The sequence below is a fragment of the Psammomys obesus genome, unplaced genomic scaffold (genome assembly GCF_907164565.1).
Source record: "Psammomys obesus unplaced genomic scaffold, mPsaObe1.curated_primary_1811, whole genome shotgun sequence".
NCBI lineage: Eukaryota > Metazoa > Chordata > Mammalia > Rodentia > Muridae > Psammomys > Psammomys obesus.
The window spans coordinates 31,706,584-31,734,068 of NW_026585797.1; the positions used below are offsets into that span (position 1 = coordinate 31,706,584).

At 39.8% G+C, this 27,485-nt stretch overlaps 1 protein-coding gene across 3 annotated transcripts in view; it reads left to right on the forward strand.

Annotated features, from left to right (window-relative positions):
- The window catches only part of Man1a1 (mannosidase alpha class 1A member 1), a 195,641-nt gene extending 171,101 nt beyond the window's left edge, over positions 1-24,540 (forward strand). For 2 of the 3 annotated variants that reach the window (XM_055599340.1, XM_055599342.1), the window contains 5 exons: positions 3,725-3,840; positions 8,573-8,792; positions 9,553-9,725; positions 21,223-21,338; positions 21,703-24,540. In XM_055599340.1, coding sequence (XP_055455315.1) covers positions 3,725-3,840; positions 8,573-8,792; positions 9,553-9,725; positions 21,223-21,338; positions 21,703-21,829 — 752 coding nt within the window. In that variant the 3' untranslated portion in view covers positions 21,830-24,540. Of the gene's footprint in view, positions 1-3,724; positions 3,841-8,572; positions 8,793-9,552; positions 9,726-9,901; positions 12,272-21,222; positions 21,339-21,702 lie in introns of those variants that run through there. The other variant, XM_055599341.1, reaches the window with a different exon arrangement.
- Positions 24,541-27,485: the final 2,945 nt, after the last annotated feature.

The following is a 27,485-nucleotide window of genomic DNA, read 5'->3' on the forward strand; positions in this document are numbered from 1 at the left end:
TGCTAGAGATTCAAAGCTTTAAAGGTTGGTAAACATGCCATGGGCATGTTTGCTAACCCAGAACACAGTACTTTGTACTTTTCTTTTTTTGTACTCTGTGTGTTATATCTGACCTTTCGTTCCTTCTGCAATAGTCCTATCTACCCTTCTGTAAAACTTGTCCCTGCTTCCTAGCTACAGCTAAAGAGCATCCCAGCCTAGCCATGGAAGAAAAACAGGCTTTGTGATCATTGCTGCCAGATGTGTGGAGAGAGTGTGTGTGTGTGTGTGTGTGTGTGTGTGTGTGTGTCCGTCCAGGCATGTGTTATGAGTCACTAGTTATACTCAAACAATGCTCTGGACAGATAAATTCAGGTTCATATGAAGTCTATTAAAATTATGGAAAAATAATTATTTTGATCCTCCTGTATCTTGATTCTTTTACTATTCTGTTGTTTTGTTTTGATTTGATTTTTAGATGTTAGGAATATTTATATGGGACCTATTCCTAGCAAGAAAGAAAAATCAAAGTTTACCCCTTTAGAGAAGAACATAAGATTTGAGTGGCAATTCATTTAGCACTGTTGGGCATGAAAATACCACATTTTGGTTTTTCTGGAGTTGGTGGCCCTGTCCTTCTGAAAAGTCTTCTCTCCTGCACCCACAAACAATTTGCACACAGTACTCTGCTACCACACAAATTGCCACCCAGAAAGCTCAATGAATAGAATGCTAAATTATCAAAGCCATGATGTACCCCTGTGTTCCTTTATTTTGGTTTGTGGTAGCTAGAAAATTTTTGAATAAACTAACACCAAAACTAACTGAAATCAATGTATTATTGTATAACCCCCTTTTCTTTAAAATAATCCCTGGATGCCCAAGCTTTGCTTCCATCATTCTGGAATCATCACCCAAGGGGACAACACCAAGCTGCTCCTGGCTGTGGGTTCCCCACTCTCGTTACTGACTCCGAAGGCTGTGTCTGGATCGTGGCCATCATTCCCTCTAACTTCATTTGGCCCTTGTTATCTTGACAATAACCGGATAGGGATTTGCTTTGCTGTGCCTCACTTGCGTTTGTCTCCTACAGTCATGCTTACAACAGCACGGCTTATTATTGATGACATCCTACTTACTCTGCTTACTTTGTAAATGTCAGAGGTTTCTGCCGTAATGTGTTTAGGAAACTGTAAAGGTCATATGCGGCTATTTTAAGAAATCAGACTTAACAACTTTAAAGACGTATTTTTCCTCAAAATTTAACTTGGATGATTCTGGACTGTCCGTTGTTTCTTTAAAATGCATATTTAAATACTTAAAATCAGGCTTTACAAGTTGGAATAGGTGCAGTACCTATTAGCATTGGCATACAAGACATTGTAAGATTGACATCACTTGGTTTTGATGGAAAGAGGCTTTCCAGGGGCTGGTGTACACACAAGGACCCGTCTCTGCTCTCATGGATCATGATTTGGCAAAGAGGCAAGCTACTTCCACCACCTTCTGGAAGTAAAAGGATGGCAAAGGTGTGCCTTCCAAAAGCTTATGGAGGAGGGTGGGGGACCTTGTGAGGATTTCAGGGAAGGTCTTCATGAGATCCTGGATATAAGTATGTCCACTTTACTCAGTGGAAAGGCCTACAGAAGCCCTGAGGGAGATGTAAGCTGATAATGTTAAGGACCCAAAAACTCTATATGAGAAGTGAGCAGAGTCCAAGCGCCTGATGGCATGGAGAAGACTGAAACTGTGACCGTCCTTCCTGGTTCCTGAAGAGCCAGGGTTGAAGGGCTTTGGGTTAGCACTGATGAGACTCTCCCGGGGTTGAAGGGAGGGGCTGGGTGGCCAGAGTGGAGAGAGGTTGACACTGCAGCTTCTTGCAGTGAAGGACATGCTGACTTCCCTGTCCAGTGCAATAGGCAAGACGGCATGGAGCTGCTGAGTACCGTGACAGTTGAGGAACTGACCTCGCTGTTCAGTTTTACAAAATGTAAATAGAAATAGCACATCCTATGGGAGTGAAAGCAGGAAATGAGCTTATTGGCCGCTTCAGCGACAAGCAGGAGCTATACTTGTGTCCTTCCTGTTGCTGTGATGAATCACTATGACCCAAAGTAACTTACAAGAAAAAAGGCTTTGTTTGGCTCACACTTCCAGGTCGCAGTCCATCATTGAGGATGGGCGGGAACATGAAGCAGAAACCACAGAGCAGCTACGCTTGCTGGCTTGCTCCCAGGCTTGAGCTTCACCCACTTTCTCAAGCAGCCTACTGCTACCTGCCTAGGGTGGTAGAGCTGACAGTGGGCTGGGAACTCCTACATCAGTAGTGAAAGCAATCTTCCATGGATACGCCTGGAAGTCAGCCTGATTCAGTCTCTCTGTCTCTCATTTGGGAGCAGTTTCTAGGTGACCGGATCAAGCTGTCAGTTAAAGCTAAGTGGAAGTAGTGGTGGCTTGAGCCAGGATCACAGTGGTAAGAACCCAGATGAGTGGGGGAGGGGCTCAAAAGATATAAGAGAGGTACATTTCATTTTAGATTTAGCTCTGTGTTGTGAAACTTTGAAAGGCCATTTTGTTAATGTTCAAGTTCTCCCAGTTCTGGGCACGGTGTTCCAAATCGATTGTGTTTGTGGTTTTGGAAGCAAATGTGCTTTAAAAATGAAGATTCATTCAGTTTATACTTGGTGCTTTATGATGACAGGCAAACATCTAAATGAGGGACTGTATTTGGATGGTGGGGTCAGGTGACTCTCAGCCACACTATGCTCTCTTCTAGCTTCAGTGACCAGTTTCCTTGTTGTAAAGATGAGGAAACCTGGCTGCAGGTACACACAGCTAGGTGATCTTTGGCATAGACCAAAAACAGTCAATAGTCAAAGTGGAGGTATATTGCAGGATCAACGTGTTATAAGACAAACAGTTCTGCTTTCTTTCTTATTTTTTCCCCCAAGACGGATTTCTCTGTGTAGCAGAGCTCTGGCTGTCCTGATACTCACTCCAGGCTGGCCTCAGACTCACAGAGATTCACCTGATGCTGCTCCTGAGTGCTGAGATTAAAGACATGTGCCACCACTTCCAAGCTGCTCTCTTTTTCTTTAATGGTTTATTTCTTTTCAGTCTGTGTGCATTGGTTTTTGCCTGCATGTATGTCTCTGTGAGGGTATCAGATCACTTGGAGCTGGATTACAGAGCTGTGAGCTGCCATGTGGGTGCTGGGAATTGAACTCCGGAGCCAGCACTCCAGCTCTGCTTTTGCTTTCTTCCTTCTTAAGACACTGCCCATCAACTTTCTCCCCTCAGACTTAAAACAATAGAAACATTACAGAGATGTGAAGCCAAGGAACTTCTTGCTTCCTAACGGCTCTTTAATTCCTAAAACCTTAACAGAGTTTTGTGTTACTCAGATCTAAACTAAATTTAAAATATTTAAATATAGACTTTGGAATAATTTGCTGCTTTTTTTTTCCTTTTGGCCAGGTTTTTAGAATTAAAGGTGACCTCACGTAATTTCTCATCATGCTTGCAGGAGTAGCCTGGTGACCAGAGAGGGTACATCCTATGAGTTCATAGCCCATCTGTTCGTTTCAGAAGATCTTTCTTTCCGAAACAGGGGATTTGTTGGGATTCACATGTCCCATTGAGCTGCAGCTGATGGGTTTTGAATCCTAGCCACTAATATGATTTTGCTGCATTATCTGAATTAAAAGCTGAGTTACTGTGAAATTCATTTCCCTCTCTTTTTCAGATCATGTGTCAGTTGGAGGACTTGGAGACAGCTTTTATGAATATTTGCTCAAGGCATGGTTAATGTCTGATAAGACAGATCTGGAAGCCAAGAAGATGTATTTTGATGCTGTTCAGGTAACTCAATATTTAAATCACCCTTGCTAGTCAGTTCTACCTTAGATCTTGCATATTAATGAGGCTTTAATAAGAAATGGAGTACTACATGAGTGCCTTATAAAGTATTTTCAGTTAGGGAGGACTCGGTACCTGCAGTGTAATTTCAACAATAGTAACCACGCTTACAATTTTACTTCTAATGGAACAGTGAAAAGTTGTTATGTGGTTCAAACCTCACTTAAGAGTCATATATCTAGTCAGGCATAGTGGTATTCCCCTGTACCTCCAGCATTTGGCAGGACTGGGATAGGAGGACTGCTTTGAGTTTAAAGTTAGACTGGGCTACATTGTGAGTTTCAGGCCAACCTGAGCTACAGGTACCTGTCTGAAGACCCGATATAGACCCGATATCATAGACCAGATATTCTAGTCAACAACACATCACATGGAAGACAGTGTTCCCTGAAGATGATACTGTCTGCTAACATCATAGTGGTGTCTCTGTTGTCCACACAATGACAGTGCCTAATGCACATTGCTTGGAATATTTGGAATATACCCCTTTCCCTGAGCAACATGACTATGTTCTTTTCTTTTAGCTACATTTTACATGATAGGAAAGGAATGTTGGATTTCTAATCTGAAAATTGACTAAAGTTAAAATTACTGAAGATTGCCGACAGTCCAATGCTACTGCTATTTGAACTCATCTCCATATATTTAATAAAATTATAGCTAAATAAAAAATTAAACTTCTTCTTGAATGCTCAGAATATTTTTATATTCAATACTATTAATTTATAGGGAAAAATCCTTTTTCTTGGGGATGGAAAGTTGAAATGGGCTTTCATCTCTGCCAGAATGACCTGGAACCTTACATTGCTAGGATGACATTGAACTAGTCCTCTTGCTTCCACCTCCCAAGTGCTAAGATTTCAGGCCCAAATTATCACACCTGGCCTTGGAAGCTTGCAATTGCACTTATTTTAAGTCTCTTTCCTAAATGTATTAACCTCACTAAGAGGTCGGTGTGATCTGTTTGTTGAAATATAATGCAGCTTGCTTTGACCTTGCTAGCTGGACTGAGTATTTTATGGTTTTCCTCTATCAATGAGTTAAGGGCTTCATTAAAAAAAAAAAAAAAAAAAAAAACTCTTTCCCCTCACATACAGGCATCAGAAATTCCTTATACGGAGGTCTGTATTGGACAGCTTTTATTACAGCTTGCAGTGAACATCAAAGGCAAGCTAGGTCCCTGTGTGATCCCTGTGTGGTCCCCATGGTCTTGCCCTCATTTGCTAGCATAAGAGAGTTCATTCCTATGAGGGGTACTTTTCCTCCTTCCAGTGTGGTTTTGTGTATTAATCTTGAGATTTTTTTTTCAATATAATTTGGTTTGCACATGGCATCTAATTATCATCCTAGCAGACATTTCAACTGTATTGATTTTGAAGTGGCCCTTAAGGCCTTGATATTCCTGCAAAAGCCCTTTTGAAATATTGTTTGAATTACCTTCCCCCAGTTACTAAAACTGTACCCATGTAACTGTTACTGTATTCTGTTTAGATAAACAGTTGGTAGGAAAAACCTTTAATAACAAATGGAGCAAAGTGTTTCCTATGACTTTTAATTGTAAAACAAACAAAACAAAAACAAAAACAAAGTTAAAAAAAAAAGCATTTTCAATCCATTGCATATTTTCATTGCAAAGTTAGGAAAAGCAAAGTTCTGAGCTGAGTTTGAAAGCAGCATTGTCTTCACACACACAGCGAAGTTTCTTTTTACCCAAGTTGTACTTTTTATTACACAAGATCAAGATACTCAGCATTCCAGCATGGACTGGAAGGGGCACACAAGGCTTCCATCCCTGGCCGAAGAGCTTTGGACAGTTGGTGGCTGCCAGGGAAGGAGGGTCAGTTTTCTTTGGGGCTGTGGCCCCTGGGAGGGTCCTCATGCCCCTTGGAATGACTTCACACCCAGGTGCCCAAGGGCAACACTAATTAGACTCTGGGTTTTTGAGGGGTTTTTGTTTTTTGGTTTTTTTTCCTTAAAGAGTCCATGAAGTAAGGAAGGGAGGAAGAGAGGGTCTGGAAAGAGTTGGGGAAGGGCTTGAGGAGTGAGTACAACCAGAATACATTGCATACATGTATAAAATTTTAAAGAAGAAATTAAAACATTTTTAAGACTATTATGAGTCAGGAGCAGTGGAACACACCTGAGGTATAAGGTTCAGTTGACTCCAGGAGTTCAAGACCAGCCCTGAAGAACATAACAAATACAAAAAAGAAAAAGGAAGACAGGAAGAAGGAAAAGAAAGAAAGAAAGGAAGAAAGAAACAAAGGAAGGAAGGAAGGAAGGAAGGAAGGAAGGAAGGAAGGAAGGAAGGAAGGAAGGAGGGAGAAGAAAGAAAGAAAGAAAGAAAGAAAGAAAGAAAGAAAGAAAGAAAGAAAGAAAGAAAGAAAGAAAGAAAGAGAAAAGAAAAATCAAGAGCAGGATAATGTACAATATTGTTCTGAACTGTTGAGTCACTGGTTATATGGACACTCTTCTTTAGCTTCAGGTGAATTCAGGTAGTCTTTTTGCAGTGTGCTCTAACTATTCAATACTTTGACCTCTCAGCTGGTTTTTATGGCCCTCCATGAACACACACTAAGAATTTATAGTGGGGCAAGATATATGGGCAGGTGACTTATTTAAGAGTACAGAGGCTCCATCAGCTTAATACAAATATTGAAGAATTAAACCACATGCTCTTTTTTCCAATCAATTCCGTATATATTTGACACACAAAAAAGTATTCATTAGAGTCATAGTAGGATATATTTACATTTCTCCATTTCCTCACAAAACCATTGCTTTGGGCACAGAACTTCATCATAGTTTATTTTAGGAGTCAGCAAGTTGGTCAGAATCATGCAAAAATAATACAGTAGTTTATTCACTCTCCATAACAGGGTAATAATGTTTCTCTAATCTGTGCTCAAAAGCTATTACTCTTGCCATGTAGAAAGAATAATTTCTTGGGTGATGAACAAGTATCTGCTTGAAGGACTTTATTGCAATTTGTGTTATGAGAAGTGTAAATAGCTAAGATGTTCAGTTGCATTAAATGAGAATGAAATATTAATGTAATAACTAAACCATCAATAAAATTAGCTTAACCACAGCTAATGAGCCCAGCGGTGTTCATTTATTTCTTACTATCTTGCATTTATTTGTTTGTTCCTAATAAAGGTAGAGAAGGTTTCGTCTGCCTGCATATTCACTTTCAGTCATTCTTCTCTGTCTTCCCAAATGTGCTTCCTGAAAACCTTCCTTTTTCTGACAGCAGTGATCACTCCAGATCCTATCAGAGCCCTTTGCTTCCATCAGAAAAAGAAATGGAAATTAGTAATATTAGTAATTCCAACATACTTTATACTTTTTGATTTTTTAAATATAAGGTTTATTTTATTTCTAACCTAGTTTTTTATATATGATATTAACAGTCTAAGGGCATAAATAAAATGCATTGTATAAATCATTTTTGTAAATATTATGTTTTTAACCGTAGATTTAAATATCTTCATTTGTTTTAAAATTTTTTAACTATACAGTAATCAGTTTCTTAACAGAATAAACAGGGGAAGAGTTTGACTTAATTTTTCTGTGTACTTGTAGATGCACATTGGCCCATGTGGCCAGAGGTCAACTCAGGTCATTCCACCAGGTCATTCCTCCTTGTTTTTCTGTGTGCGGCATGGTCTCTCGCTGCCCTGGAACTCACTGATGAGGCAACACTGGCTGGCCAGCAAGGCCCAGGCCTCTGCCTTTCTCCTCCCCAACACTGTGATTACAGCAAATGCCACCATTCCCAGCTTTTTTCTATGCTTTACTGACTGAGCCATTTCCCCAACCACATAAGAGAAGTAAATAATTGGCTTACCAGGGCTAGTTTCTATACTGACTTCTTTTAAACAAAATGGCTGCAGAATCTTCACAGTAGGTAGTGCTGTTTCTATTTCATGGATGAGAATTACACCAAGATCTATAGATACACTAAGCACACTGCCGCATTCTTCAACAGTATAAAAGCTATAACTTGATCCATATAATCTGACTTGAACAGCCCATCTTTGCCATTCTCTTTTGCTCCTCAAACCATCCTGGATCTTAGACTCTAGCACTTTATGTTCTTCATCTACAGCAGGACCTGGGCTTTGTAATGACTCAACTCAGACATGGCATTGCGTCCTGTCTTTGAGAAGGAAATGACATTTAGAGAATGAGAATGGCAAGTGTTTGGTCATGGAGCCAAACAAAGCCAATGGTGCTGGGCCAATAGAGAAAAGTCTAGCCAGATGAGTAAGCGAAGCCTAGACTAGAAGAAAGAATACAGAAAGCAGTAACATTTCAGATCAAATCAGATTAATGGCAACAAACTCAAATTGCAAATAATGTGTTAAATGTGGAGGAGTGTGGTTATGTGGGTGTGAATATGTGTGTTATAAGCCTTTAATTATAGTATGAAACTGAGAGTGTTGTTGGCACTTGCCTATAATCCCAGCACCAAAGAAGCTGCGGCGGCGTGTCATATTGCTACGGGCAGCCAGCCTGCTCTGCGAGTGAGTTCATGGCAGTCTGTCATCTACAGCAAAACTATGTCACACAAAGAGGAAAGGAAATGAAGTAACTGATTATATGATAATAATATAGAATTTATTATGCAGTTGAGAAAAATTACAGACTATTAAAAATGTCCAATTTTCAGGCCATTGAGACTCACTTGATCCGCAAGTCTAGCGGGGGACTAACATACATCGCAGAGTGGAAAGGGGGCCTCCTGGAACACAAGATGGGCCACCTCACATGCTTTGCAGGGGGCATGTTTGCACTTGGGGCAGATGGAGCGCCAGAAACCCTGGCCCAACACTACCTTGAACTCGGAGCTGAAATTGCCCGCACCTGTCATGAATCTTACAACCGCACCTGTGAGTACATGGGCCTCTTCATTCATACTCAATTCCCTTCACGCTTTGATCTCATCCAGTAAAGGGCTTCTCCATAGTCTTCATCCAGAAGGGGGAAGGGAAGGAAGGAGGGAGGGAGGGAAAAAGAAAACCACCATGAAATTTGATGATACTAATATCTTGAAAGGAATTTATGCCTTTATTTAAAAGTCACAGCTTTTATACAAAAATAGACACCTTACTGTGTCAAGTAACAACAAAAAAAAGTAGGTCATACAAGTTTAAGCCAGCCTTTTTTACTGACTTTTGATTTTCCTCAATAACACTGAGTAAGGGTCTCTGACTCTTACCATAAAGAAACTTCGCCAAAGCCCCATAAGGAGATTTTATGTCTGTATTCCTATTTATAAAATAAGCAATTTAAACACAAAGATTAAATAACTGGCCTTTTGTGACATAGTAAGAGATTCTCAACCACCAAGCTTCCAGCTACCCAGCAAATGGCCACAGTACCTTAGAAACACCTGGTGAAGTGCTCAGTAAATTGGAGTTAAATGATTGAAAGGGGAAAAAAAAATGTCATTTTTCTATACTGGATCCTTTTAGGTGACGCAAATTTAGAAGTATATTGAGTATTGTGTATTGTATGGTGTGTATAACTGGCCCTTAAACGGGTCACACTGGCGTCTGTCTCAGGATTGCTAAGTACTTTCCAATTTTGTCAAGGTTATGTACCCTTACTCAGGAGGTAACCCTGGTTAACTGATTGCATGTGCTTTAGTCATGAAGCTGGGACCAGAAGCTTTCCGATTTGACGGCGGCGTGGAAGCCATCGCCACGAGGCAAAACGAAAAGTACTACATCTTACGGCCAGAGGTTGTCGAGACGTACATGTACATGTGGCGACTGACTCATGATCCCAAGTACAGGAGCTGGGCCTGGGAGGCCGTAGAGGTGAGGCTTTCTTTAATCTGCACATTTCTCATAGATCAGTTTCTTAGTGCAAAATGGACAGCCACGGAGCAAATCTGTCGTGGCAACTTTTCGGAGATTTCCATAGCTCTGTCAAGTGCAGGACTAGCTGTTTCCTGTTCATTTACTGTGTCCTGTGGGCTTTCTCTGTATTATAGGAAGCTTTGAATGCCGAAGGATATGGATCTGCACAGAAAGACCTGGAGAGGCATAAAGTTAACCGGAACTAGAGAAAGAATGGTTGCTTTGTTCTGCTGGGCAGATACTGGGCAGCTTCTGGATGCTCAAAACTGTCTGTTGTCTACTTGCAGTCACTTCAGAATCCATGCTTTCCCGCTGGCCCTTGAGCTTTAAAACCCTGTGTGTTTACCTAGAGCAGAGGTTCTTAGTCTATGGGCCGAAGTCCCTTTGGGGTAGCACATCAGATAGCCTGCCTATTAGATGTTTACATTACAATTCATAGCAGCAGCAAACTTACAGTTATGAAGGAGCAATGAAAATAATTTTATGGTTGGGGGCCACCACAGCATGAGAAACTATGTAAACATCTCAACATTAGGAAGCTTGAGACCCACTGGCTGAGAGTGAGCTATCTGCTTAGCACTAGGGAGAACTTACAGAACGGTTTTCTATGGACAAGGGTTACCCACCAGTCAGATTTCTCTAGTCTGTTTCAATATTAGTGCTTTAACTGTTTTTTCTTGATTCTCTTCCTACCAAACACGGAGTGAATCTGTTGTGCTAGGCACCAAAGGAGGTGCCTTCAGCTATTTACATCAAACTATGTCTAGTCTCAAGAGCTGTTACGCTAAAAGGAGTGGGAGAAAATTCGGAAAATATGAACAAGCAAATGCTTTAATTGCTTTGTTTTCCCCAGATCCTTGGTAGAAAGCTAGCTGCCTTAAACATTGATCTTAGAGAGCATTTTTCTCAGAAGCCTCAGGAAGTTCATGTAAACTTAACTAACACCTTAGGAATCTGTTAATTCACCTTCTTACTGCCCTCTCTCAGTGTGTCTGCCGTCACTAATCATCAGTCAGTTTAGGTAAAATATTCCATTTCCTAATTATATTAAATCAGTAGTGGTTCCACTTGTTCAAATCTACATTTTCCCCCTCTGGAAGAAAATGTATTAAAAGTGAGTTTCATCTAAGCCTCAGTGGTATGGAGCTGTCTACGACAAGGCCTACAAAGGAATTGTGAGCCTAAATTGCAAATACTGATTTAAATAGGAAACATCAGGAATAACATATTTCATCAGATCTAATACCAGGGCTTGGGGTGTGATTAAGCTGCTAGAATGCTTCCATTGCAACACATAGGCCCGGAGTCTGGCTGTTGCACCAACACACCAGGTGCACACCTAGATCCCAGCGCTCAGGGAACAACAGGATCAAAGCTCAAGGTCGTGTTCAGCTCTAGAAACCACCTCTAGCTACATGAGATGCTGTATCAAAAAAGAGATGGCTTACTTTGCAAGCATGAGGACCTGAGTTCGTTCCCCCAAACCCATGTAGAAGCCAGACATGACTGTGCAAGCACGAAGACCCCGAAAATGCTGAGAGTGCCAGAGGCAAGCAGATTCTCAACTGGCCAAGCAGTCTAGCCACAGAAATGAGCTACTTCAAAATACAAAGTGGTGGCAGAGGCTAGCCAACACTGCTGACCTCTGTCCTCCATGTGTACTCACACAGGTAAGCATACTGACTTGCACACACACATACATACAAACCCAATCAAAAAAAAAAAAAAACCAACAAGGCAAAATTTTGTAGGAGGCATCTTTATTTCCTGTACCACTAGAACACTTCATGCCAATATTATAGATATTAAGTGTAAAAAGAAAAAAAAAATGTCTTCCAAGGGTACAGTCCATAGTGGGTGGAGGATGGGTAGAGTCAAGACAGCTGGAGTTTGAAGCAGCTGGTCGCTCTGCTGAGAAATGCAGTTGCTCAGTGACCTTTCTCCACTTACATAGTCCAGAATCCCATCCAGGGAATGGTGCTTCCAAAAGCAGGCAGGTCTTCCCACCTAGTGATAACAAAATAACCCCTAGAGGCATGTCCAACTCCCAGGTGATTATAAAGTAGATCATGGCGACAGCACTCTCTCTCTCTCTCTCTCTCTCTCTCTCTCTCTCACATGCATGCAAGCACACCCACACAAAGATTTTCTTTTTAAAGACAACATTTGTTGCCTTATTTTTGCTATGTATATCAATTCAAAGACTTTGTGTTAAAGGAGAAAAAATATTAACTATAAAGTTGTCCGATCCATGTTTGAATGAGTGGAAGTTGTTAGAAAGTCAGTCTTTGTTGTTCTGTCTTCTGAATTTCAGTATCTCAATAATCTGGAGATGGCAAATTCCACCAGCTCAGGCTGACATGGTTTCCAGTTGTGGGCTTTCACAGATTGCCAGTGTCTTCAAAAACCGCCCTGTAGTGTGATTTCCCAGCTCACTTAGTTGATTCATGAAACCTCTGGCTTACACTGGAATTAGAGTCAAGCAATGTTAGTTACCTGTGATGAGTCAGGCTCTTTCAACTCCATACTTTTTTCTCTTCTGCTTTCAGTTTGTAAAGTATTTCCAAGCTGTCATCTTGCCTCATAAAAGCAAAGTGAAACAAAAAAAACCCACACTTTTTCCAGCATTCCTTCACTGACAGGCTCAGTAAAACTGATATCCGTGTCTTCATTAAATAGGATACTTATTTTCAATAAGTTAGGGCAGTGTATATACCACAGTAGAGCACTGGAGCCCGCCTTCAGTAAATAGCAGTCCAGTAATCATAGTCATTTGGACTCTTGTGAACATACCTAACAGAAGTTACTTCAAGCTGCTACTTAATTTGCTTTCTGTCAGTAATGGTAAGAACTGTATTGGATTTGTCCCAATTGAATAGGTGACAGCTGGCAGTTAAGATTTATTTGAATAATAGTTGTGCCTGTTTGTTCATACAGATTAGGTAATATCTCTTCTGATTCACAGAAGATAAGGCCTCATGGGACTTTTTTCTCTCTTTATAAAGTTTTCTTTGATGTCTTGGACCTCACACTTTCCACACCAATATTCTGAATCTGAGAGAATAGTGTTTCCTTCCTATTCCTGCTCCTGCTTCCCCAGACTTGATCCTTCTTTCTGAACACTCTTTCGTATGTTTGTGTTGCCTGGGTCTTTGTTATTTTCTTTGAGACCAGAGAAGACTCAAGCAGACAGCTTTAGTGGCACAGTTTCTTGGAGGATGACTCTTGCAAATCTCCATGGATCAGCTAGTCAATTCCTATTCACACATCAGTGCTTCCCGACTTGAGTCTAACTGGTCTAACTTGAGTCACTGGTTATAGGCTTACTTGGCCCAACCCCAAGTTATAATCACTCAGGGTCAAGTTTGTCTTTCATGCACTGTTTCGAGCCACAGTTGCTGTAACCAGCCTTAACATCCTGTGCCCTGCTAGCACTTTGCAGCACATTTGGTCCCTAATAAGATAAGCCATTACACAAAATGCCCAGAGGCTAAGCAACTGCCAGAACAGACTAATGAAATGATCTGCTCAAGATGTGACTGTTTCCACTGATGAGGATCAGAATCCATCATGGAGGCCCAGGAAACCTGTTGTTTCCAGCTTCACACTCCTCATATCTTAACATGTAGACTTCCGTTTGGGGATTTTGTTATTAGCACATATCAATTATACAAAATAAGAGAAAGTGTGATAGCGTTTCCAGCCTGTGCATACAAGTGTTTCGTTCATGCATTTATACTTGGACATGGGTTAGTTTTAGGAGAGTAAAAAGGCTCTTCCACATTATCCTCATTTGTACATTATTTTTAATTTACCTAAAGCCTTAGAGACTGGAAAATAGCTAGGCTTCTGAAAGGCCTTTTTCACTGTGTTAAGTATCCCCTTGCCCTGCTTTTATTCTTAGTGTGACTCTGTGTTAAAGGCACTGCCCGTCTTAAGGGATTTCAAGAGCCACAATTAGGAAATCTAGACTTGAGGTCAGTGGGTCCCTCTCTCCAACTTTGTATTTTTGTCTTAGTTATGGTTTCTATTGCTGTGATGAAATAGCATAACCAAAAGCAAACTGGTTAGGAAAGGATTTATTTTGTTTACACTTCTAGAGCACCATTCAACACTGGAAAAAGTAAGCACAAGAACGCAAATGGGCCAGGAACCTAGAGGCAGGAGCTGGTGCAGGGGCAAAGAAAGGGTGCCGCTTACTGGCTTGCTCCTTGTGGCTTGCTCAGCCTACTTTGTTACAGAACCCAGAACCAGCAGACCATGATGGTGCCACCCACAATGAGCTAGATCCTCCCATATCAATCACTAATTAAGAAAATCCTCTACAGGGTTGCCTACAGCCTGATTTTTATGGAGGCATTTTCTCAATTGCGGTTCTCTCCTGTCAGATGACTATAACTTGTGTCAAGGTGACATAAACTAGCCAGCACAACTATTGTGCTTATTACACAATGAGGACTTATGGAAGATAAGAACGAGTGGGTATGAATTGAAAAGAAAGATGACTGTATGTTGTTTGTCTCTTTTCTTTTTCTAATTTCTTTGGTTGGTTGATTGGTTGGTTGGTTGGTTGGTTGGTTGGTTGGTTGGTTGGTTGGTTGGTTGGTTGGTTGGTGAAAGATGTCTGGTCACTGGATTTTTGTTGTTTACTGCACAAAGAGTATCATTAGCTGATCCATGCTGCCTTCGAACGCACAGTTCTCCTGCCTGAACCTCACACATGCTGAGATTAGAGGCATGTGCCACAATGTTCTGCCAGCTTTTTATCAAATAGACGAAATCATAAAAATTTTCATGGACAGAAAAGGTTAGCTAATCACCATGCCTGGCCTCCTCGGCTTATTATCACTGAAAGTGTGTCAAGGGAATGGTTGACTAGGAAGAGGTTTGGAGATTCTGACAGTTTTAAGGAAATACCTGGAAATTTGGTTTCATTACATCCCAGAGTAACATCACCTGTTACTTTTTTTCTTTTCTTTTTTTTTTTTTTTATGCTAACCATTTTTTCCCTCTTTACAAACAAATTTCGGGTTATTCCATACACCTGATATTTGTCAGCTTATCAAAAAAGGAAAAAAAAATAATAGGAATTGGAAGTTGCCTCCCTCAATTTTCTTGTTATATAGTATTTAGAATTTAATTGAAGCATCTTTTTAAGCTTATTTCATTTTCTCAAGGTTTTCTTTTAAGTACTAAATCGTGGGGCACTTTTCTTTGTTCACGTAGCATGCTGGCTAGATTTTCTTTAACCCAGCTATTAAGTGCTTCTCCTCATGGGTCACTACTGCTCTCTTTAATTCTGCCCCCTGTCTCTAATATGAAAGTCCAATGGCCCCATTATCAGTGTCTGCTGATTGAGGCTGAGCACTAGGTGAACTGTCTCTGCTTGCTCATGAGCCATCATGCCTGCTACATGCCTTCTCTTTCTTCTTTTTGAGCTCCATTTTCAAAGTATAATTTTTCTTCAGACCCCTTTTCTAGCTAATGAAAGTTTTTCTCAACTAACATGAAAATGCCTATAATTTCCAGGAGGGAAAAACAAAGTATGATTTTAAGTTTAAGAAAAAAGAATAGCCAGGCAATGACTTAGATAGTAAAGTACTTGCTTTATAATCATGAGGACCTGAGTTCAAGCCCCAACACCCACACAAAAAGCCAGGCTCAGCAGCATACACCTGTAATCCCAGCATTAGGGGGGTAGAGACAAGAGAATCCCTGGGGACAAATAGCCAATCAGTCTAGCCTAATTGATGAGCTTCAGGTAAGTGATAGGAGGTGCTTGTTTTCATGAGATTGATATTTGAGGCTGTTCTGCACACTCCATACACACATGTATCCATCTCTAGTTGAGCACACATGTGTACACATATTTAAAAGGCAGACAGAATTGTGATTCCTAAAAGAAAACAAATAGAAATCGAAATAATAGAAATTAGAATGGGAAATGGAATTACTTTACCTTGTTTATATTTTCTACTTTCCACTATTACTCGTAGGGTATTATGATTTTAATCTCAATCTTTGCCTTTTGTGTATACAGTTCTATTAGTTAATTGTCTTGCTGCTTTGCAAAATAGCCAACATAAGCAACTTAATAAAGATTTTTTTGAGGCTCTATCCATCATCATGGGGACAGCATGGTAAAGGGAACTTGGAATAGCTGTTTATGTCTGCAAACATGATTCATAGAGAAATTAGTGCTTTCTCCTGGTTATTCAGTCTTGGACCTGCATCCATGGTGTGGGCTTGACAGTGGGGCTTCCCTCCTCAGTTAAGACCTCTCAAAACACCCTCACAGACATGCTCAGATATGTCTCTCATAGATGACTCTCAGTCCAATCAATAGACAGTGAACTCACAAAGTCCAACCTTTGACAACTCAGCTTGATACTCAGACATACTTTAATCCATAACATTCTTCCCCTGTCCCCTGAGACAGTTCATGACCATTTCACAATGCAAAGTGATTAGTTACATCAAGAATCTATCCAGTGGATTTTAACAATTTTAGCTTTGTTCAAAAGCAGCAGTGCAAAATCATCTGAGAATTGAGGCAATTTTTTAGCCATCAGGCTCTCTAAAATCAAAATTCCATGTTATATGCCTCCAATATACAATGACATAGAGTAAATGTTCCCATTCCAAAAGGGAGGAATGGTAGGTGTTGAGGAAAGACTGGTCAAATGAGACCAAAACCCAAAGGGAAGAAAAACAGGAAACCCTACAGCCCCATGCCTGGTGTCTAGGGTCTGCAGTGCCATCATCTGGGATCCATAATCTTTAATAATTTCTCCAGTTCTACATAGTGCAGCCAGCACATGTACTCTCACCTTTTGGCTGGTTCCACATGAAGCCTACTGGTATCCTCAACAGATGGCCAACAGCCATGGCAACTTCCACATCCTGGTATGTTTATTGCAACTTAGGCTTTACCTTCACAGCTCTATGCAATGGCCTCTCAGAGCCTGTTAGTAGAGAATAATAACCCTGCCCAAACACTGCTAGTAGCAGGCACTTTTTGGAACCTTGGTGTAAGACTTAGTTGCCCAGGAATTCTTGCATCTTGCATGCCTGCAACCTGGCCACAATCTGGACAATACTGCTGAGTTCTGCTGCCAGCTCAAGACTAACCTAGCTCCCCTCTGCTTTAGCAGCAGTGGCCTCTGTGTATGATGGTGGCCAAACATGGGGAAACGCCTTCCAAGCCACCTCTTTTCTAGCAGAGGACTCCTCTAGCAGCATTCGCAACTCAGGCTTTTTCCTTCTAAATTAATTCTTCAAATTCCAGCTTTGGATGATTGGGTCTTCCCCTCAGGGAACCTTCTCAATAGACTCAGGGCAATAGATAAGTGTCCTAGATATGCTAATCTCTTTAACACCTTTAAGGTCTTTCTGTTGAACAGCCCGCCCTTTCTTACTGAAAGTATGGATACATGCACTAAGATCTTTGACCTCCCCACCTCCCAAGGGAGGAGCTGTACTGTTAGGCCACAGAGGAGGACTTTGCAGCCAGTCCTGAAAATACCTGACAAAACGGAGTCATATGAAAGGAGAGGAGGTCCTCCCCTATCAGTGGACTTGGAAAGGGACAGGGAGGAGATGAGGGAGGGAGGGTGGGATTGGGGAGGAAATGAGGGATACAGCTGGGATACAGAATTAACAAAATGTAACTAATGAGAATAATAAAAAAAAAAGAAAATTAAAAAAAAAAGAAATATTCACAGCACAGTCTGCATGCTATGCTGTCTTGAAATGTCCTCCACAGAACAATTTAGCCCATTGTTCTTGAACTCTAGAACAGAACACAAGAACAGTGGCAGCAAGATTCTTTACCAGATTATAACACAAATATGTCCTCAAGTCTTGTTCCCAATAGAATTTTTGCTTCTTTCTACAATATCATGAATTGGGCCTCCACTGTCTGCACTTTTCTCAAAAGGGCTCATTAATTATGGCCCTGTAGGGCTTATCTATCCAAACTCTTCCATAGCACTCCCACCAACCAGTTCAAACAGCCTACAAGCCACAAGATCAGGCTTATCATAGCACTGGCCCCACTCCTCAATACCAAGATTCTCTTCTAGTTACTGAACTTGTTGCTGTGACATATTTGTGTGTGACATATATATATGTAACTTAATACAGGAAGATTTGTGCTCCCAGTTGTAGGCAGAATCTTTCATGGAGAGGAAGTCAGGGCAGCAGAAACATACGGTAGTTGGTCACACTGCATCCAAAGTCGAGAGTCAGAGCAGTGGATGTTGGTGCTCATCCTTTCTCCTGTTTTTCTTTGTCTCAGTCTGGGACTCCTACCAAAGACTTGGCCCTACCCATATTCATAAATGAACATTCCTCCTCAGTTAAACTTCTCTGGAAACACCTTCAGGGGCATGTCCAGGGATGTGTTTACTAAGTGATTGATTTTAAATCTAGTCAAGTTGATAATAAAAAGATGAACTATGTCAGCTTCCTATGAATCAGGGCAGGGTTTCAGATAACCAGTTTTTATTTTGCCATATACTTAATAGGATTGCTATAGTGTGGTAATAAAAAAAAATAACTTGGCTAGAATATGCTTGGTGAGTAGACAAGCAACCTGTATAATCTTAAAATACATACACTACACAAAAACAAAGATTCATTAAAGGGTTAAATATAAGATCTGAAATAAATAAATAAAACTCCTAGAAGAAAATGTTGAGGAAAATTTCTTGACATTGGCCTGATAGTGACTTTATTTGATTGGAAATCCACACAGCAACTACAAAAGTAAAATAAAACTCACAGGACCACATCTGTCTACAGCATTTCTGCACAGAAGAGGGAACAATCAACTACAATAATGTATCAGGACATAGAAATTCTTTTCAATCATTTGCAGTTACATAACCTCGTTTCTCCATGACCACAAGTGTGATGGCATTACTACAAGACAGTATTGCCTAATAGTGTTGTAGCTATCTTCTTTGTGTAAGTACTCTCTGCAGGCTATATCATATAAGGAGTTAATATCCAAAATGGCGAATTAATACAACTCGGTGATGAGAGATAAACCATTTTAAAAATGGGCAAAGAATCTCAATGGACTTTTTTTTTTTTTCAAAGAAGACATACGAGTAGTCAAAAACTATATGAAAAAACTATGAAAAAGGGCCCAGTATCTCTCATCATTGGGAATGTAAAGCAAATCCATGCTGAGATCACCTCACTTCTATGAAAATGACTATTATCAAAAAATCAAGACATTACCAGCAGTCGAGGATATGAAGAAAAGGGGACCTTTGTACATGTTGGTGGCAATATACTCTGGTGTGGCCATCATAAGATACAGTATGGAGGTTACTTTAAAAATTAAAAATAAAGCTTCATAAGGTGAAGAAGTCCCGTTTCTGGTCTGATTTTATATATATCAGTGCCCAATGAAATGCCATAAGTTCTATGGATTCTCATTAATCTCACAGTGGTCAGACCATGATTCACAGTAACCGACATATAGAAACATGCCAAGTGCTCCTCAGTAGGTGAAGAAGTAAAGATGTGGAATGCATATTCAATAGATTTCAGAACAGGCTTTCACAATTAAAAAAAAAAAAATCTGCCCTTCACAACGAGGGTGAACCTAGAGGACATTATCCTAAACAGAACACGCCATACGCAGAAAGATGCTGTGTGATCGCACTTTCATAGAGAGCTTAGGATAATTAAAGATCTTAACAGTGGTAGAGAGTGGCAGTTACCAGGAACTGGGGAGGAATGAGAGGAGGACATGTACAGTAAAAATATTTGAAAAATTCAGCTAAAAGATGAAAGCATGCCAGCCAGGTGGTGGTGGCATGTGTCTTTAATCCCAGTACTTGGGAGGCAGAGACAGGTGGATCTCTGTATTTGAGGCCAGCCCGGTCTGCAGAGCTAGTGCTTGGCAGCCAGGGCTGTTATACACTGAGAATCCTTGTTTCCATGTGGGTTCCCTTTAAGGGGGGCAGAGACATGGACTTTCTGACATCGACCCTGTTACCTGCTCTTTAATCACTTTCCCCAGGTGGGGTGGCCTTTGCCAGGCCACAGAGAAAGAAGATGCAGCTAGTCCTGATGAGACTCGATAGGCTGGGGTCAGATGATAGGGGAGGAGGGCTCCCCATTTCTGAGGACTAGGGGAAGAGGGAAGGGGTTGGAACCAGGAGGAGATGAGGGAGGGGACTACAATCGGAATATAAAGTTGATAAATTATAAAAAAATAAATTACAAAAATAATCACAAAAATATGAAAGCCTTTCAGAGGGCTACTATACTGTGCAGCATGGCAACTATAGTGAATACCAGTGTATGAATAGATATCAAGGAGTCTCAGCACACAAAAAGTAGCACTCGTGATGGTATGGACACATTTATTAGTCATTCCACCATCTGAATATAAAGCAGCACATTTATCCATGTTAAATACATAATATGATGTTTTTCTTTGTCAACAATATATCAGCAAAGCTGAAAAGTATGAAACAGAAATAAGAATTCTGGCTTCTGGCGGGGGGAATCTACAAGCAGTAGTCAATGTATTGACAGATAAAAGAATGGAAGGGCTTTTAAGTTTTTACATACATTTTCATCCCCAACGCTGCTCAGCCCGCCTCCCTTCCAAATAGTCATTCTGTTCGCGGAGCTACAAACCATTTCTCTCTGAGCTTCTAGAGTCATGGGTGAACTCATCACACTTTCTTCTCTATCACACTAAAGAAAAGACAAAACTAGTTTTTGCAACGGATTCCAGACTCACTCTTCTCATTGCCTTCCATTTCTTCAGTTCCATCACTGGCACCATTAATAGTTCACTATCTCTATTTTTTTTAAGAATCCAACAAGACTTAACTGGAAAGATACAGAGTTGCTATATTCTAATGGAAGTGGAGGCTTTGGGGGCCCAGCACACTTACTTGACCAGAGGTTCACAACCCAGTTGACACAAAGAACATGCGTAGTCAGAGATCAGCACGCTTGCTGTATAAAGACCATGTAGAGCAATACAGTCTCCACCACTACACACCATCATGGTGGTGCAAAAACAGCCACAGACACTGTACAAACAAATGAGGGCGGTCTAGCCATAGTTTAATAAAACTTTATTTACAAAAATAAACAATGGGCTAGACATAGCCTGGGGTCTTTGCTCTACCAAAACTTTACTCTGGACCAAAAGTGGAAATGTTAGAAGTGAGTTCCAGACTCTTCCAAAACCGCATGTAGAAGGGTTTCTTTGGAAGCAAGATATGTAGCCCCAATGTCTTGTGTACCCTTTCCCCTTTATTTGCCTTTCTACTTTATAGTTTGTAAATTTTCTATCAAAAACTCTTTTAAGCTGTCATTCCCCTTGATACCGTGTCTTATTTGAATTTGACAATCTAATAAAAAATAACTGATAATAACTTTACTGATCTCCTCCCCCCCTTTCTTGGCAATTCAGGCCCTAGAAAAGCACTGCAGAGTGGGTGGAGGCTACTCAGGCCTGCGGGATGTCTACATTGCTAATGAGAGTTATGACAATGTCCAGCAAAGTTTCTTCCTGGCAGAGACACTAAAGTAAGTAAAATTATCCTCAAAGTGTGTGGCCGAGTCCCCTAAGATCTTCTCTATAGATATCTTCTTGATACACATGGCCATAGTATACCAATGTGGCTGATGTGTATGGTGTTCAACCCAGTTCAGGTGTGTTACCAGCGCAGTCTCTGTGCAGGTGTTTCCAGCCATTGCTGGGACTAATGACCTAGAACGACTACTCTGTGTGGTCATACACTAGCACCCAAAGCGTGAGTGGCACCATGTTAAGGACTATGGTTGTTAGAATTGACTTCTGTCCTTGGTTCTCCACAGATGTACAGAGATATAAACTTGTCTTGGTGGCATGCTTTCCTGTACTTCCTATGCTCATTTCTTTTCTCTCTAGGTATTTGTACTTGATATTTTCCGACGACGACCTTCTTCCACTAGAGCATTGGATCTTCAATACTGAGGCCCACCCTTTCCCTGTGCTCCGTGAAGTGAAAGAGGAAGTTGATGTCAAAGAGAAATGAAAGACAGTTTCTATTTTACTCTGCTTCATTCTTCACTGCATACCTTAATAATTCCTTTTTTGGTAATCAGGCATATGATGAACTTTTATTGACTGATAAAAGTCTGTGATTATCCTAAGTTCTAAAATTGTTTTGCAGTCTTTTAGGTTTATTATCATAAGCCTAAGTGGACCTCTGGTCCTTATTTCTTTATTTTTCAGCTAATGAATCCACAGATTTTGTCTGGCTTTTTTTTTTTTTTTTTAAGGAATCTATTGTTTCTGAAGTTCATGAAGTCGTGACAGCATTTCATGAAATGGAATAGAACAGTCTACCAGTGACCTCTTAATTATGATTTGATTTGACTGCAAAACTTTTTCCTCCTCTGTGAGGAGATGCTGTCTGCTTTGAGCTGTAATGTTTTGCCATGTTGCAAAAAGCCATAATAATAAATTAAGTATTAAAATAAAAAGCTTTTTTTTTTCCTTTTCAAGTTCATGTTAATCCAGTTTGTCTGTCCACCAGAGACAGATCTTATAACTGTGACACCCTCTTAGCAGGTCTATCATTATTTGATAGAATGTCTTCTAAAGTACTCCACTCACATTGCAATTCAAATGAGAAAGTCATCCCAGGAGAGTAAGCCACGCTGCCCTCATTTCATCACAAGTGCAGTATGTTTTTGTTGGGAGATTATGTTAGCGTTCCCTCACTTTCAAATTTGTTCTCTACTTTTACTTGAAATGCCCTGTGTCATCTCTATATCATGTACTGCCTAATTTCCTCCATTCCCCATGTCACAGCAGGGTGAGCTCTTGAGTTCTGCAGGGCGCCCTGTTACTGAATTACATTTTTGAAAGGGAAACAATGTAACTTTTAATGAGCAAGGTTTTCCTTTTAGCTGAACCCATTCCGAAACAAAAAGAGAGTGAGAATTTCATATGACTAGCTCATGTATTTGCATTAAATCTCTGATGTTCTTTAAGCAAAGAACACACTTGGTTCAGATTTGAAAGGGGCTCTTCCCAGATGTAGCTAATCATTTCCCTTCAGTTTGTGGAAGTGAGCTTTGAACGTTGCCAATTTATCTATCCGTGTTCAACTTTAAAAAAAAAAATCTAATTAGCTCTTAAGCACACCGTGTGTTAAGTGTGGTTACATTCAGCATAAAAATCTTAACTTAGAAATAATTTATAGGAATGGGCACACTCCCTTAATAATTTGATCTGTAGCAGATCAAAATGTTTATGATTCTTCTAAACCTCATTTTGAAATACGAATATTTTTTCCAAGAACAGATTTTGTGATAGCTGTGTTACCACACCTGTTCTTTACATGAAAGATCGAATGTGATTACGTATGTACCAAGGGACAAAGATGCTAACCATCTGAATTTCAACCTACTATGGTCAATAACAGCAACAAAACAAATAATACAACCCCATTTAACCTAATTAAATATACACTTTAATTAGGCTAAACCGTATATTTATATTCTTCAAACTTTCTGATTTTATCAGTTTCATGGTATTCAATATATTTTTTTGAGACATTTACTTTTTTAAATCTCAGTAGACAATATTTTTTACCCATTTCAGCTTTGGGGGAGGGGTTCAAAAGATGTCATTTAGGATCACCACCTTGTGTGTCCTGGTAGTTTCCAGTATTGTACATTAGAACACGTCAAAAATAAAACTGCAAAATTAGTAAATGAAAAAGGTCCCTCCGTATATTCTTATGGCTGTGTCAGTGTATCTCCGTGCCCCAGAGTAACTTCTGCCTGTAATCTCTTTAATCTCTGGAGTTCATGAACCCGTGACCTCATTTTCATGAAACTGAATCAAACAGTTTTGACCTCTTAATAACAGCATGATTTGACTGCAAAACTTTTCCCTCCCCTGGGAAGAATGAGCAAATGACAAATCTCTCTTCCCCAGAGCTCAGAGGTAAAAACATTAAAATTTGCTGCCAAAATCTGGCCATATGTATTTTGATTATGACTTTTCCACTGTCCGTAGATTAACTGTTTAATTCGTTTCCTTTGCATTTTAATTTGAAGGAGCACACAAAGCTGATGACCGTTTCTGCAGCAGGCGGGGTCTGAAGGTCAGGTCCTGTGTAGCTGCCACACCATAGTGTAGCTTGTGTATTCCAGCATAAGCAGGCAAGAAGCTGAAGCATGTGTTGCCCTGACAATGGCAAGAATAGTTTTTCACTTTTAAAACTTGGATTTCTTTTTTTAAGGCTAGATCCCAGAATACCAAAAATGTAAACAAGAGATTAATATTATAGTAATGTAATTGAATTAAGCTTATATTTTTTGTTAATTTTAAACAACTGAAGTTTCCAAATAGACATCAATTCATTAATTTTCAACAAAACTGTGCAGTTTAATTTACATGGGTAATCAACATCCATGAAGGTGAACAGCTAAAATAGCACCCAATTTGTGTCTCTGGAATATATTTTGATATACTTTGTGCAGTTAATATTATACGCATAAGTTGTATGCCAATTTATAGAACTCAGTGACTTCTCTATCATGTGTATTATCCAGTTTTACGTTCAACATTTCTCACTTGTTCATGTTTCTCATTTGTTCATAAGTGCACTCTGTCATTTACAACTTTATATAAATCTCTGATGTTATGGAAAACATAATAGATTGACACATAATTTTTAAAAATTATATTTGTAAAATTTCTCTATTGTGAATAAAGTCTTTTAATATATCTGCTCCTGCGTCATATTTTTCTGACTTTTAGGAAGCTTCTGTATGTGTAAATGAGTGTGTAAGGTTGCAAATGGAAATAATAAATCCTACTAACAATTACGTACCTTGACAAGGAGACATTTCCCATTAAAAGCCTCACATTGAAAATTATTTTGCACACACAGCCTTTGGCTAGTTGGGTTCCCTTGCCAGGGATCTAACCTACATTCATTGCCAGGGTATGCAAGGCAGAGATAGGAAACTGATATGAGAAAAGGCACAGAACATGTGGTGTGTGTTCTTACATTTGTGACCCAGTCAAAAAGAGTGGACCAGCCACACCTCATTCACCCTAAAACAAAATGACTAATTGTGTTTAGTACAGATTAAATTCCTAATTGTCCTTTAGTTCATGGGTGGCAGGTGCAGGATTGGGGTCTCAGAAAGGCTGAGTAGAGAAGAGAATTTAGCTGTTCATGGAAAAGCCTGGATTTGAAACCTCATGCCCTGCTTATCTCGGCTAATGTGGCCAGCCATCTTGCTACACGGAACTCTTAACTCTTTATGTAACTCGTTCCTCACTCATGTCATGTTTCCACTCAACTCCCACTGTATAAAACAAGTATAGCATTCCCATCAGCCTCTGTCCCTTACTCCATTTTCTAAACACCTACTATGTATTTATGTAACTGAATCTCATGGTCCTCGCCTCATACAGACAAAAAAATTAATGTCATTTTGAGTGGCATCCACCACAGTTTTATATCAAATGGGAGCCTTCAAAGATAATTTATTTTTAACATACATAGATAGCATCAGTTCTGATTATTTTATGGCAGCAGATTTATTAAATTATTGTTCTAAGCATAGTTTTTAGGGGTCACTTTTTAAATTTTATTTACCTTTATTTTATGTGCATTGGTGTTTTGTCTGCATGTATGTCTATGTAAGGGTGTCAGATCATGGAGTTACAGACAGTTGTGAGCTGCCATATGGGTTCTGGGATTTGAACCTGGGTCCTCTGTAATAGCAAACATTGCCCTTAACCTCTGAGGCATCTCTCCAGCCAGCCCGCCTTTTTAAACCGTTACTTTTTTTTTAAGAGTTATTTATTATGTATACAACATTCTGCCTGAATGTATGCCTGCATGCCAGAAGAGGGCACCAGATCTCATTATAGATGGTTGTGAGCCACCATCTGGTTGATGGGAATTGAACTCAAGACCTTTGGAAGAGCAGCCTATGCTATGTACTGAATGTCAGCCATAACGTTTCTGACAATGATGTGTACGCAGTAGCTTACACATTTTTAACACATTTTGATAAAAGTAAACAAGATAAATCTTTTCATTAAAGCATAGAATTTGGATGTCTAATTGTCATTCTAGCTTCCTGGATGACACCTGAAATTAAGGGTCATATAGGAACCTTATTAGAACCCCTTAACTGATTTAATGGTCCAAAGTTCAATGTCCACTTTTCCCAAACTCATTGCATCCACACTATCCCACATGTAAGTCATAATTTTTGAGAAATATTTGCCAAACATCCGATGTGCATTTAAAGTATTAAAACAACATGGGAGTCTAGACAGAGGTTCATCTAACCTTGTTATTTTAAAGATGACTTACAGAGGGTTTTCTACCACCAGGAACTATTTTCTACCCTGCTCTGTGCTACAAGACACAAGGGGCTGATAAGATTTTATGCCAAAGAGAAAAACAGCAGATGAGCATCCAACCAACCACTCCAAAAATTAGCTGTTAACTCAGAGTTCAGACTAGATATGTCTATCAAGATGAGGGCTACAGTTCACTGATAGCTGAATCTCATGGAAAATGCAGACTCCAGTCTTCACCCACTTTTAACAAAATTGTGATGTTCCGGATTATCTGCCTTCAACTAGCTCTTTGTTATCCCTTTGTGTACAAATCCTGAGGACCAAAGATTGGCAGAAAAGCCAAGGAAATTGTGATTTATGACAAGCACATAGCCTGCTGCTTGACACTTAAGTATAATTTGACAATTCCAATCACTTTGGAAAATGTGCATTCTTTTTACCAAAGCATTTCTGAGCAATGAATGATGCAGCTAAATCTTTTAAGCAGAGTCACACCAGATTTTTAAACAATTCTTCTTAGAAGAAATCTGTATAAAGTATTAGCTTCAGTTACCCCTGGTTTTATTAAGTGATCAGTCTGTTAGCTTTCTTCTCCAATGGCTGCTTTTAAAGTCATTTCTCAAATTGTTTCTCTGTTGTTGATTTTAACATGACTCACTTTCACAGAGTCCATGGAACTCCTGAGATTGTTTCAGTGCCATGTATGGAGTGTTTCTGGGTGTGAACACTGAACACCGCCTTCATTCCCCGCCCCCTCCATCTTGCCAACTTCTCATACATTCATTTCCAGACTGATCATTAAAAGTTTGTTGGTGTGCCATTATTTTGATCACTTTGAAACCCCTTAAAACATGTCATTACTTGCTGAATAAATTAACTTGAATTTCTGTCACAGATCCATTTAATTCCACAGTGAACTCAAATTACCATTAAACGTTTGAAAACAATGATAGATGTATAAGGCTTTAAAAGACTTTTCCACGTACTGGGATATTTTGTCCTTAGGCTATGCACACATATTAATTCACAGTCCCACAAAAAGGGCCATAAAATGTACTGTGTTGCAAATAACATTTTCCAAAATGATTGGCAGCTTCGAGTTTTGTTTTCTTTTTAAACTCCTAGAAGAAACAAATGCACATTTGCTCATCAATTCTGTGGAATCTTTACGCTTGATCTCACAATGCTTGGAGGGTTGTATGGAAAACAATAAAGCATGGCTTGGAATCACCTTTTGTGGCCAGCTCATTGAGGCAAGTAGGTTCCATTTCAAGAATGACACAGCTCTGGTTGGTTGTAATTCAAGGGCACATTTAGTAAGTGGCCAAAGGAAAAACAAGCTA